This window comes from Micromys minutus, assembly GCF_963924665.1.
Source record: "Micromys minutus genome assembly, chromosome: 12".
NCBI classification, from domain to species: Eukaryota; Metazoa; Chordata; class Mammalia; order Rodentia; family Muridae; genus Micromys; species Micromys minutus.
Window position 1 is genome coordinate 36,656,855 of NC_137981.1, and position 14,223 is coordinate 36,671,077.

At 46.1% G+C, this 14,223-nt stretch overlaps 1 protein-coding gene across 3 annotated transcripts in view; it reads right to left on the minus strand.

The window, feature by feature from the left end:
• Window positions 1-4,173: 4,173 nt before the first annotated feature.
• The window catches only part of ADK (adenosine kinase), a 374,447-nt gene continuing 364,397 nt past the window's right edge, over window positions 4,174-14,223 (minus strand). For all 3 annotated transcript variants that reach the window (XM_080926022.1, XM_080926020.1, XM_080926021.1), the window contains one exon: window positions 4,174-4,948. In XM_080926022.1, coding sequence (XP_080782148.1) covers window positions 4,913-4,948 — 36 coding nt within the window. In that variant the 3' untranslated portion in view covers window positions 4,174-4,912. The remainder of the gene's footprint in view (window positions 4,949-14,223) is intronic.

The following is a 14,223-nucleotide window of genomic DNA, read 5'->3' on the forward strand; positions in this document are numbered from 1 at the left end:
ATGCTGTGGTCATGGTTCTCTTTGTAGCAATAGAACTGTGACCAAGACACATTGTGTGTGAAATCCACTCTCTGTACAGTATAGGGAAGCTCCTCAGGTACTCACAGGGAAGCGAGACTGTCACCCAGACACTGGCTCCATGAAGACAAAGCCTGAAGGCCACGCTGCTGCTGAGCATGTGAGCTACTCAGGAAGTATCTGTTGACTGAAGGAACTGCCCCGAGGAAGTGGATCTTATGGAGTGGCTATGGGGTTAAGGTATGGAAAACAATGCATATTTTGGACATGGTGGCTCATGTCTGTAATCCTAGCACTATGTGATATGGCTGTGTTGCTAACAGGCTTGCTTAGCATGCACAAAGCCCTGGCTTCAATCCCCAGCACCACTGAGACTGGATGTAGTGGTATATACCTTAATCTCAGCACTTGGGAGAGATGAGAGGGATCAGGAGTTCAAGGCTAGCCTAGGCTACATGTGATCTTGTTTCAAACAAGCAAAAGAGATAGTTTTGTATTTTTGTTTTGCTTTTGAGACAAGGCCTTACTGGGTATCCTGGGTTAGCCTAGAACTGAGCTCTACCTACCTCTGCCTCCTGAGTGCAGGGATTAAAGGTGTGAAGCACCACTCTTGGCTTCATTTTCAGTTTGTTTTATTAATTGGGACAGGAGAGATGTCGTAGGTACTTAAAACACTTTCTGGGACCTGAATTCAGAGTGTACTCCAAGACTGCTGAGCTGTCTCCTCAGCTCCTCTCCACCTTATCTTACATGCATGGATGTCTGTGTACCACATTCATGACTGGTGCACGCCGAAGGCAGAAGACGTCATCACAAGTTGTCCTCTGATCTCCACGTGCATGCTGTGTCACACTCCCACCCCACATATACACAAAAGTTAAAGTAGACCAGACTTGGTGGCATAAGCCACTAATTCCAGCATTTGAGTTCAAAACTACCTTGGTAGTTCCAGAATAGCCAGGTGTGACAGAATAAATAAATATAAAACTCCTTTTCTCTCTCCCTCTCCTACCTCCCTCTTTCTCTCCCTCCTTGCTGTAAAAACAAGCCTGGTCTACATAGCAAGTTTTAGGCCAGCCAAGACTATGCAATGAGATCTGTCTTATATGTAGATATCATGTATATGTGGATATTACATGTGTGTGAGAGAGCCCGTGGGTTTTAAAGCCATCATACTTTTACCTGTACTTCAGCAGCACACATAGCAAGATATAGAGAAGAGTCACATGATCCCTGTACAAAGATGACACACACACTTGTCAAGGATTCCATATTCATAAATATATATTATTAAATGTAAATACACACATATATTTACCTTTTGTAGGCAACATTGAAATTCTGTAAAGTTGCTCCCGTATCCCAAAGACTTTCAAGCCTCAGTGGCTTCACCTTGAAGACCTTCCTATGATTACCAGGCTGCCGCGCCATGTTCTGTCCCCTGGCATCCCAGTTTCCGTCCTGTCTCATCAGGAACATACACACAAAGCCAGCTTTCTAAGCAAGCGCCACTTACGCAGTCTCACGTCTTAAACCAGCAGATGACTGTACCCGACCCTGATACCAGCACCACAGGAGGGATGGTTGTCCATGTAAGTTTGGGGTGTAACGGTGTCTGCAGTTTATTTTCTTAGAAAAGACCAGACTGTCTCCCACACTGCAGGAAAGGGTGAGGCTGGACTGTCCTATAGCTTTGAAAGGCTCACAAGTTCCACAGATATGTCTGGGCCCCAATCCCTGTAGCCTGTGAGTGTGGCAGAGCTGCAAGCATACATACTGCAGACGAACTGAGGGTCCGACCTTAAGAGAAGACTCGACTGGAATATCTAGGGAGCCTTGGTCTAGTCACAGGAGCCTATGAAGGCGAGCTGGAAGCAATGGAGGAGGGCAGGAGAGACCCAAGCTCAAGAAGGACCCAAGGTACCACTGATATCAGGCTATCAGTCAAAAAATGAAAAGGAACCTCATGCCCTCCCACTGCAAAGAACTGTGTTTGACCTTTACTGTGAAACAGTTTGTTAGTAAAATCTTTCCCCCAGAGCCTCTTAACAAGCAGAGCCCCACTGAGGGCTGGGGGCAGCTTTCTGAAATCCCTATATACTATACAGGGGGCCATCTGCCACCAACAACAGAAAAGCCAACAGGTGATCTCTTAGGAAGTAGAGACCAGAGGCCCCGTATAGTGGTGCACATCTGTGATCCCAGCAGGTTTGGGTTATACATAAGAGACTATGACTTATAGTCTCATAGAATTTCAATGTTGCCTACAAAAGGTAAATATATGTGTGTATTTACATTTAATAATATATATTTATGAATATGGAATCCTTTACAAGTGTGTGTGTCATCTTTGTACAGGGATCATGTGACTCTTCTCTATATCTTGCTATGTGTGCTGCTGAAGTACAGGTAAAAGTATGATGGCTTTAAAACCCACGGGCTCTCTCACACACATGTAATATCCACATATACATGATATCTACATATAAGACAGATCTCATTGCATAGTCTTGGCTGGCCTAAAACTTGCTATGTAGACCAGGCTTGTTTTTACACCAAGCCAGGATCTCTGAAGAGAAATGATAACCATATACTTACACTCTCCCAAACTGTTCTTTTAAAAAAGGCTTGTTTCATTTTATGTGCATGTGTGTTTTGCCGGCATATGTCTGTGTACCGTATGTGGGCAGTATTGATCCATGGAGGCCGGAGTCAGACAACTGTGAGCTGTCCTGCTGTGCTGAGTCCCTCTGGAAGAGCAGCCAGTGTTCTTAACCCTTAGGATAAAACGCAGAAGTAAATATTCTGACTTGGGTTCAGCACTGGCTTCTTAGACATGATGCCAGGGCCACAAGTAACAACAACAAAACAAAACACCCAAAAAACTGAACAGAACAGCTCTAGAAACAGAAAAGACAATCTATGTGATGGGAGAAAGTATTAGTACTTCATATGGTGGAATTTCATATGGAGTATGTTGAAAACAGAACTTATTAAGATGCACTGTCCACTTACCGATCAGAAAGGATCTGAAACTACAACAAGCTGGACGAGTGACACCAGAGCCAACAGCATATGAAGAGGTGCACTGCCCTGACGGACATTGGAGAAATCAGTCAGGACCATTCACACCCACTATGACGGGTGCAAACACTGTAGAGTAACAAGTGTCAGCAGGCGAGGATTTGGGGACACTGGAAACCTTGTGTGGTGCTAGTAGGAATCTCAAGGGGTACAGCTATTACAGAAACCAATTTGGGGTGCCTCAAAAAGTCAGAAGTACCAGATACCCTGCAACCATACCATGCTCTTGTCTTGTTCACCTGCCGAAGGCTTTATCCCCACAGAGGCAGCATAGATGTGGAGTCCCCTATAAAAGCCAGGGTTAGTCATGCATGCTTGTAACCCCAGTGCCTGTTGCGGAGACAGAGACAGGTAGATCTGGGGCTGCCCAGCTCAGTATAATCAAGTTCCAGGCTGAGAAGAAACCCTGTCTCAACAATCGGGGTGGGAACCAGATGAAGGGCATCTGATGCCGACTTCTGGTCCCCACATACATATGCTTGCACCTGAGTTTACACGTACACTCCCACCAACACATGCACACTTCCACCAACACATGTGCACTCTCACCAACACATGTGCACTCCCACCAACACATATGCACTCCCACCAACACATGCATACTCACACCAACAACTGCACACCCACACACAAGCAAACCCCAATCCCCCACAAACATGGTCCCTTCAGTAGTCTGTCTGTGATCATGGAGACAGGCAGTGATGAGTGTTGGACTAAGGATGTGAAGTTGGAACTGTAACACACTCTGAAGGCAGTGCAAAAATATCCTTTTGTTTTATGAAGTAGCCCAGGCTGGCCCTGAGATCACCTGGATGGTCTGGTGGTCATCTGCCTCAGTTTTCCAAGTGCTAGGATTAGACAACAGCCAGAGGGAACGGGAAACTCTGCAACTGTTTTGGAGTTTGTAAAGGTTACACAATACCAGGGTGGTGAGGCAGAGGCAAGTGGACCTCTGTGAGTTGGAGGCCACCCTGATCTACGCAGAGAATTCTAGGCCGTACAGCGCTACACAGTGAGATCCCAACACCCTTTCTTCCTTATTTTATTCAGCACAAGCAAGACAGAAAAAAATCCCTATATGACAATTTTTATTTGTATCAAATTACAGAGTACCATCAGTGAGCAGAAGGTTACAATCTGAACATAATGCAAAGTTGGGGATTAATCAGTTGTCCCAAGTCCATCAGGTGTCTGAAGCACACGTAAGAACTTATGCAGAGTAATTTGGTGTTATTTAACATTGCTGTACCTTATTTGACAATTATCAGGTATATATGTATATATATGTATATATATATATATATATGACGTGTGCACACACGCTTCCAAATTAAATATATTTATATAAAAAGCTCAAGAATGATGTTAGCATTAATTTCTTTAAAAAGTCTATTATATTAAATTGTACCTGCATTAGAAGCAGAAATATAAAAAAAGATCAATTTACTAAATACTGATGAGTTTACAAACAATTGAAAATGAAATTTGAGTTTCTACTGAAATGTTGTATACCTGTTTGACATTGAGGCAGTAACTATGGAAATAAACATTTTCCCCAGATTTTGAGAGACTAAAGGTTCTAGGAGTAGCACTGAGCCCTCTAGGTTAATAATGAGAATCAGGGTGGGCAAAGACAGAAGATAATTTCTTTCTTATGGCAGGAACACTCAGGACGTGGCCACTGCAGTCTCCACTCCACAGCCTGCGTTCTCTTTCTTCTATCAGTGGAAGTCTGGCTTCTCAGGAAAAGTACAGCCAGTTCGCCTAATTATGACGCTCGCTGCATAGTGGCCGGCGCGGATGCATTCCGTCAGAGGCTTGTCAGAGACCAGTTGAGACAGAAACCCTAGAACAGACGTAAGGAGCGTGAGTGCTGTGTAAGAGCTCAGCAATGCCAAGGGCTCAGCTGCCCCCAGTGACTCTGGTCTCTAAGTGTCACCATAATGGTTAATCTTGACTGTCAACTTGATGGATGGGGAGGTTCCGAGGGCACCAGCAGAGTTGGTCTCAGGGTTGGCCATAACTGTGGGAGCAGCATTTGCCCTGTCTGTGGGCTGCACCACCTAGGAGGCAGTGCGGGCCTCAGTGACTGATACAGGGAAGAGAGAGAAGTGGACGTTGCAGATGTCCTTTGCTTCCCAGATGCCGTGAGCTGCTCTGGTCTCCTGCCTCCTCTGCATGTGAGAGACAAACCCGCCCGGCCTCACTGAAGCTCTGTGTCAGAGTAATGAAGTCTGAGACACACACCACACACACTCACAGGAAGAGCCCACAGCAAGCACCACTGAAATGTATCACATGGAGCCTTTATTGATAAAGTTATGGTTTAACTCTCTCCCTTCCTTATGGACTGCTTCTATGTTGTTATTCCTACTATAATGCTATTTCAAGAGCACCCTACCATCTCCTCAGAGAGATGCAGCGGGCTGTCGGCATGCCAGTGGGCACCTGCAATCTCAGCAGACAGGAGAGTCAGGACCTCAGGCATCCTAGGTACCACTAAGAATTCAGGTCTGCCTGAGCTGTGGGAGAGTCTGTTTTAAAAAACAACAATCTGTGGAGAGGAGAGGAGAGGGGGGGGGGGGAGAGAGAGAGAGAGAGAGAGAGAGAGAGAGAGAGAGAGAGAGAGAGAGAGAGAGAGAGAAGGTGTTCTTTCAGAGTTAGCACTGCCCTGCACTGACCTGACAGTTGGGCAATACACACCAGTCTGACATTAACATAGCCAACTGCAGAAACTGCACTGCAGACAGCTTCTCTCTAGGATGGAATAGAAGGAGTCAGGTTTGTGCTCCCTCTAGAAACAGTTGAAATAAAGACAAATGATATGAAACCAAACTCGTCAAATATTATACATCAGTGTACTGGCTGGTTTTGTGTCAACTTGACACAAACTGGAGCTATCACAGAGAAAGGAGCCTCACTTGAGGAAATGCCTCCATGAGATCCAGCTGGAAGGCATTTTCTCAACTAGTGATCAAGGGAGGAGGGCCCAGTCCATTGTGGGTGGTGCCATCCCTGGGCTGGAAGACCTGGGTTCTGTAAGAAAGCAGGCTGAGCAAGTCAGGGGAAGCAAGCCAGTAAGTGGCATCCCTCCATGGCCTCTGCATCAGCTCCTGCTTTCTGATCTGCTTGGGTTCCAGTCCTGACTTCCTTTGGTGATGAACAGCAATGTGGAAGTGTAAGCTGAATAAACCCTTTCCTCCCCAACTTGCTTCTTGGTCATGATGTTTTGCAGGAGTAGATACCGTGACTAAGACAATCAGCCACAAAGGGAGGAACAAATGAGGAGAAATAGAAATGACTCCACTTGGTTATGCCTGGTTATCAAGTCACACACAAGGTGGACAACCCAGGTCTGTCTTCCATCATGGGGCTGAGAAGATGGACAGTGAGTGTGAGGAAGGTGAAACAAATATAGTTTCAGACAGACGGAGACAAAGGACAGTATAACTCAGGGAGGAGTGGCGGTGTCACCATGGGCATTGTACATGACGGGATCATTCAGAAGCACTATGAGCAATGTAAGCCACAGACCTGCCCCATCAGGTGAACCACACTTTCCTGGGTACACAGTTGTCAAAGCTCACTTGGCCTGATTGTGGCCACTGTAAGTAGAAGCCACGGTGGGGGTGGGGCAGAGGCAGGCAGGTCTCTGACTTCCAGGGCAGCAGGACTATATAACAAGACCCTTTCTCAGAAAGCTTCTTACAGAGTATCCCAGGGCATTCTTCGTGTGAACGAACCCGTTCTTACTGTCAGTGCTCAGATCTACACTGAACTGCTTCTTACCAAAGGCCACGGTCACACGGTGTCACTGTGAATTCCACAGAATGGTTAAGAAGAACATACCAACGCTGGAGAGACTCTAGAAAACTACAAGAAGGAAGCACTTTGCACTTCAATCCTGACAAACAACACTCACTCCTCCTTACCAATACAGGGACAGTATCTAGAAATGATGGAAGCGCTCTGAAGGGAATCTGAGCAAATCAAACAAAACCACACTTTTAAAAAAACGACAACAGGGGGCCGGAGAGGTAGCTTTGAGGATAAGAGCACTTGCTGGGCTTGCAAAGTTCTGAATTTAGTTCCCAGCACCTACACAGCTGCTCACAAACTCAAAACTCCAGTCCCAGAGGATCTGGCGCCCTCTTCTGGCCTCTGTGTGATGTACTTTCATATAGGCAGGCAAAACATATGCATAAAAACAAAACAAAACAAAAACACCCAATTAAAAAAAAAAAAAAAAGCAGAGGCCTGGTGTGGTGGGACACACGTCATCCCAGCGCTCAGGGGCGAGAGGCAGATGGAATTTGTGAGTCTGAGGACAGCCTGGTGTGCGTAGTGAGCTCCAGCTTAGTCATGGGGACCCCGGGTCCCCCAACAAGATAATAAGAAATGAAAGTGGTTGCCCTGCACACTTGATAACCTGAGTTCAGTTTCCTGACCCCATTATAGCAGAACTGACTCCTGAAAGTTCTTCTCTAACTTCCATACAGGTGGCATGGCATATGTGCACACGCCCACCCTCACACTCACGCATGCGCACTCGCACAAACTAAAATATGATAAAGCCTATGATAAAGTGGTGCTGTCTCAAGCTCTTAAGGTTGGATTAATATTTTTAGATACTGACATACTATGTTAAACTGAGTATGAAGACCTTAGACCATTCTAATACACACAGAAAAAACATCTGACAACATCTCATATCTATTCTTAATTTTAATAGGAACAGAAGGGAATTTTTCCAACCGAGAAAGAAATCTATAAAAATTTATTGCTAATATTGTAAAGTGAAAATGAATGTTTCATTTTTTCCTTAAGACCAGACACGAAGCAAGAATATCTGTTCATGTCCCGTTTGGCAAGGCTTCGCGATGTAGCTTAGGGTAGCCTCACTCACCCAACTCTACCTCTTCCTGCCCCATCCTCCTGGACGCTAGAATCACAGGTTTAGCACCACCTGCCCAGCCCACGTACTCCTCGGCACTCTCATGGAGACTTTCCCGGAGCAGAGTGAGCCTCTGAGGTGAAGAGGAAGTCCTGTCAGTATCTGAAGGGGGCAAGACTGTCTATGCTTATGACTCTAAATAGGTGTGACCATGAGTGGTGACACATCCTTTAGGCCCAACAGTCAGAAAGCAGAGGCAGGTGGTCCTCTGTGAGTCTGAGGCCGCCCTGACCCACAGGGAGTGCTAGTCAGCCAGGACTATGCAGTGAGAGCCTATCTCACCACTTTCCTCAGAAAGACTTGGAAAGGGGACTGGAGGGATGGCTCAGTGGTTAGGGGCAGACACTGCTCTTCCCAAGGTTCTGAGTTCAATTCCTAGCACCCGCTTGGCAACTCACAACTATGTGATGCTCTCTTCTGGTATCAAATGTACATGCAGACAAAGTACCCATATATGCAAACAAGTATAAAAAAAGAGTTGGAAAGTGTCGCTTCCATCTGGTGGGTTGAAGCAGGGACGCAGATAAGCCCTCTACAGTATCCAATACTGCCATCAGCCAGAATTCCCAGACTATTTTGGCACAGCAGGGCAGCACATCCTTTAATCCTAGCCCTTAGGAGCTGGAGTTAACAAGGTACAGAGTTCAAGGTCATTCTCAGCCACTCAGTCAAGATTGAGACCTGCCTGGGGGACAGAAGACTGCCCCAAGCTGAAACAGTAACATTAACAAAAGCCCTGCCCACATAGACTGAGTTTAAGAGTCCTGTGGAACTTGGCAGCTGTTACCAGGACTTTAGAAAAGCTGGAGGATCCCAAATGAAGGCTCAGCTGAAGAGAGGCATGAGCCTTCGTTTGGGATCCTCAACCCCAGAGCAACTGAGAAATCTTTGTGACTTTGGGTCTGCTGATGCTAACTTCAGAAGTTCTCTGCCACGGTGACATCCCCCCCCCCCCGTGTCCTCCCTCCCCCTCCGGTACAAGTCTTGTACAAAAGACAGAATAATTTGGATTTCATCAAAATCGCTTTGTACGAGAAATAATTCAATAGATAACAAAGGAAAAACAAAACCCGCAAAGAGAAACAGACGCCAAATTCACACAGGGCACAGCATCATTACCTATCACAGGCTTGTCGCTCAGAACCGAAGTAACGCACCTGAGCCCTAAGCACACTGGCGCAGGGAACGAGAAGGAGACCTCACTATTCTTGCCTGAGTGCATGACTCGTGCAGGCACACGGGCCTCCGAGGACAACTTGTCGACGGTTCTTTCCTTCCATCTCTACGTGAGGTCAGGGGCTGAGTTCAGGTTGCCAGGCTTGCTCAGCAAGTGCCTTTACCCAGTGAGCCATCTTACCAGCCCCAGGGAATGTAAAATGATAGGCCCACTTTGGAAAACAATTTATCAGTGCTTGAAAAAGGTAGCTTTGGGGCTGGAGACATGGCTCAATGGTAAAAAAAAAAAACATAGGCTGTTCTTCCAGAGGACCATGGTTCCATTCCCAGCACCCACATGGCAACTTGCAACTGTGTGCTAACTCTAGTCCCAGGGAATCCAATGCCCTCTTCTGGCCTTCTAGGGCACCAGGCATGTATGTGGCGCACAGACATACATGCAGTCAAGCACTCGTACATATAAAATGAGAACAAATATTGTTTGAGGGAGTTAAATTTACCTACCGTATGACTCATTTTATTTCTAGCTGTTTGCTCAGGGTAAATGAACAGACTTGCTGGACTGTGAGCGAATTGAATGCTCACAGCAGCTTCACCGTAGCCATTTCCAAGTGGAGGCGATCCAAGTGGATGAGATGGGGCAGGAGACAATGTGGACAGGCGTGGAATGGTGGATATACTCACAGGGAATGGTATGTGGCATGTCAAAGATTATAAAACTGCACTTTAACACAGGAGAAAGGAGAGGAAGGAAGGGAGGTGGGGAGGGAAGGAAGGAAGGAAGGGAGGAAGGAAGAAAGGCAGGAAGGAAAAAGGAACTAATAAGACAGATCAAAACCAGAAAAACCTGCGCTACTGCCCCCGGGGAGCCTGAGCTGTCTCAGTGCTCAAAGGCTCAGGACAGGATAATGAGAAACTGTTCTGCAAGCAGACTTCCGGGCCTTCCCTGAGGCCCAGGGCAGCCTAGGGAGCAGGGTGGAGTTGGAGGTTAATTTGAAGCTGTGCTACAATGACCTGTAGAGATCGCACCAGATTTATGTCCTTCCTCTTTCCCCCAGCCAGGCCTGGGAAACCTCCGCATTTGATAAAATGTTAGCCCAAATACATAAGAGAATTAATTTGGCTAATAGAACGGTGTCTCTGGAAGAATGTGAACTCCTTCTCTCAAGAGTGTTTTTATCACGGTTTTCAGGTAACAGGCAAAGGTCAGTATAAACTTTCTGCCAAACTCTGAGACTGAAATGTTCGGCCCACACAGCACACAGGGCAGACGCCAGGTTCAGAGTGGGATCAGCTTACAATGGAAACACGTCTATTAGAACTCTTATGAGCAACATCTGTTTTCCTCATTCTTCCTGCCATGATCTTTGTGAGAAAAGCTTATGCTGTGGACCATTCTGTGAGGCTAAGTGCCGCCACCCTCCTTCTGAGAGAACTGGTTGCTGAAGGCACCACAGCGCTCTCTGACAAGGAGAACCTGGATGCTGACCACAGCGCTCTCTGACAAGGAGAACCTGGATGCTGACCAAAGCTAAGGCCTTCGGCCCCTGGAGAGTATCAGCTTTTCAATAAACTACTTTTAAAAACCAGCGAAGATGAACTACAGATAATATATAACCACTTATAAGTGGGACCTTCAAAAAGTAGTCTTTATTAATCATAAAGAATGTATAGTTACTTAATGTGCATGTTTGTATTTAAAAAGGATAGGGAATTCCTTTATAATATGAATGGCCTAGGCCTCCCCGCTTCAGACAGGGTCTCAACTGTGCAGCCCTGGCTGGTCTGGAACAACCTCTGTAGAACAGGCTGGCCTCACACTCACAGTGGTCCACCTATTTGTACCTCCCCGTGATGGGTTTGCAGGCATGTGCCAACACACTGACCTTCTAATATGCTTCTGGGCCTTGAAAAATGCACGTAATGTGAAACTGACTACTTTAGCAATGTTTACTTTTTTACATTAATTCATTAATCGTGGGTGAGGGTGGGTGTGTTGTGCCCTGAAGTATGTGCAGGGATCTGAGTATTGAAGTCAGGCGCGCAGGCTCCGTGGCAGGCACCTTTACCCAGTGAGCCACTTTGTCAGCCCTGCTCACCCATTTCTTCTTTTTTAACATTTATTTTCACGTGTGCGGGTGTTATTGCTTGTGTGTATACTTGTGTACCATGTGCCTGGTGCCCTTGGAGGCTGGATGAGGGAATCAGATCCCCAGGTCTGGAGTCACGGAGGGTTGTAAACTGCAGTCAAACTTGGGTCCTCTGCGAGAGTGACTGATCGCCGCAGCCCCCGTTCACCTCCTCTTACTGGCTTAGTCGTATTTAGCAGTACGTACCATGGCTTGTGCACTCACGCTGGTTGCTTCTTAGTCTTGTCATTTATGGGTAAAACTGCTATACACGTTTGTGTACAGGTTTTTGTGCAGACGTAAGTTTTCAGCTCATTTGGGCAGCCAAGGAACACAATTGCTGGATCATATGGTAAGCATATGTGTAGTGTGTAAGGAGCTGCCAGACTGTATCCCCAAGTGGCCATCCTAGTTTTCCTTTCACCAGCAGTGAATCAGAGTTTCTGGTGCTGCACATCTTTGCCAAGCATGCCACAAACTCAAGATGCTGGTGAGACAAGAAGAGAAATGTCTTCCTCTCTGTTCTAGACAGCATCTCACATGGCCCAGATGTTCCCTCTCTGGCTGAGATCGTTTTGGATCCCTGGTCTTCCCAGGGGCTTACAGGTGCCTGCCTCCCCATTTAGCCGGACTTTCCATTATTATTGTTTTTAATTTTGACCCAGGCATAGTGGTGCCTGCTCGTGATCCCAGGCACTAGGAGACCGAGGCAGGGAGAAGTCAGTTCCGGTCTAGCTTAGAAGACATAGTAAGATCCTCACCATAGCCAAACAGCCCCCAGCTTCGGAAAGTCACGTGATTCAACCCCAGCTCTGCAGCTGTTGGCTGTGGCCTTGATGTCCGTTCTCTGGACAGATACAATGATCCAGTTAATCATTTGCTCTCCTGACTGCTCTGATGTGATTTCCACACTGCCTTTGTCCCTGGCCTCACTCCAGCGCGCTCACTGAAGTTATCGGTGCTTTTTATATGTGAGTAATATCAAACTTCACACTGTACAGTAGTGACAAGTTAATTACATAGTTATTAAGAGATAATGTGGGAGTAGTAACACAAGTTATCATGTAATTACCTTTGTTCTTAAAGGCATTACTATGCAATTAAAGCAAACCTGATACGATATTTTAGCAAGCAGTAGCCTGGCTACATGTGTGTGCACACACACTGCTCTCTGCCATTTTCAGGTCAAATTAGTTTTCCAGTTCTTTATTTTAAGAAAGACACCTGCCCTTTAAAAGGTGGGTTCGGTAGCTAATTAAATAATGAGCTCCAGGCTAGTGTGGGCTACTGAGTGAGACTCTGTCTTTTCTTTTCTCTTTCCATCCATCTATCCATCCATCCATCCATCCATCCATCCATCCATCCATCCTTCCATCCTCTCTAGTCGTGGGTATCCTTGATCACAGAGAACCACCCATTTCTGTTGTTAGAATTAAAGATACACAGTGCCATGCCTGGGGAACTTGTATCAAAACAAACAAACAAACAAACAAACAAACAAACAAGCCAAACCAAACAACCCCCAAAACAGATTCCACCTGCTCACCCTTCTCACCTCCTGCACCAGTAGACACCAGATCCAAGGTGCCACACAGCAGGTGAGGCTGTAACTCAAAGGCTCTATTTTTGTAAAGGTTCTATATCTGAATATCTAGGTATTGGGCTACATACCAAGGAATTCAAAGACAAATAATATAGAGTGTCTTAGATTTTTCTCCTTCAGGAGAAAAGAAAATGTGTATCTGAAGAAATTAAGGAATGCTTCCTGGACTGGTGTCATGAACAGAGCCTTGGTGGGTGCTGTAAGGACAGGCATTACATCAGAAGAAAGTAAGGAAGCATTTAGCAAAGTTACATGTTGGAGAGCCATAAGAGATCAGCGGTGTTGAAGGCATGGCAAGAAAGGCAAAGGTTGGCCAGTGATGTGATGTGGTTCTCATACAGTTGAGCTTTGATACGGTACCTATAGTCAGGCAATTCTGGCAGAAGAGAGAAAATGTTACCAGAGAGACTCAGCAGAGCCCCCTGGAGCATCTTAGGATGCTTCTCAAAGCGCTGTGCTTGGAACAGTGGGTCTGTATCACGCAAGCCCACCACAGACATCTGAGTTCCAGGTTATGGTTCGATTGTGAAACGTACGTAAGCCCAGAAAGAGCAGTCGTCCAGGAGGCTGGCTACGAGACTGGACGTAGACAGGCAAACAGCCTGCCCAAGAGAGATGTGCTCATGACAGCCTGCTGCTGGCCCAGGTCTATAGTTAGCATCTGGTTCCATCCAGTGAAGACCTCCAGTTCTGCTTCTCGCTTGAGATTCCTCTTGTAACAGGTTAACAGCTCTAACTGATAACCCTCTCTGTGGGTCAGGCACCATGCTCTGTAAACATTACTTCATTTCATCATCACAAAAGAGCAAACGGGGTAGACACTCATCTTTCTGTCTATAGTTGAGGAAAACAAGGCTTAGCGATGTTAAGTTATTCGTCCATAGACTTGCTCTTGCCTGTTTGTATTATGATAACTGAATGCCCGAGATAACGGATGGAGAATAGCCATTTTGTTTAATAGTTGAAATGGGGATCCCAGGTCAAGCTGCTGCCAGTTGGTTGGGTAAATGTCTTGTCCTATTTAACATGGAGGAAGCTAGAGGGGAGAAGAGAGAACCACAGCTTGTCTGAAGCCTCTTTTTAGTCTATATCATCATCATCATCATCACCATCATCATCATCACCATCATCATCACCATCATCATTACCATTACCATCATCATTACCATTACCATCATCATCATCATCATCACCATCACCATCACCATCACCATCACCATCACCATCATCTTAGGTATTGAAACCAGAACCTTACACAT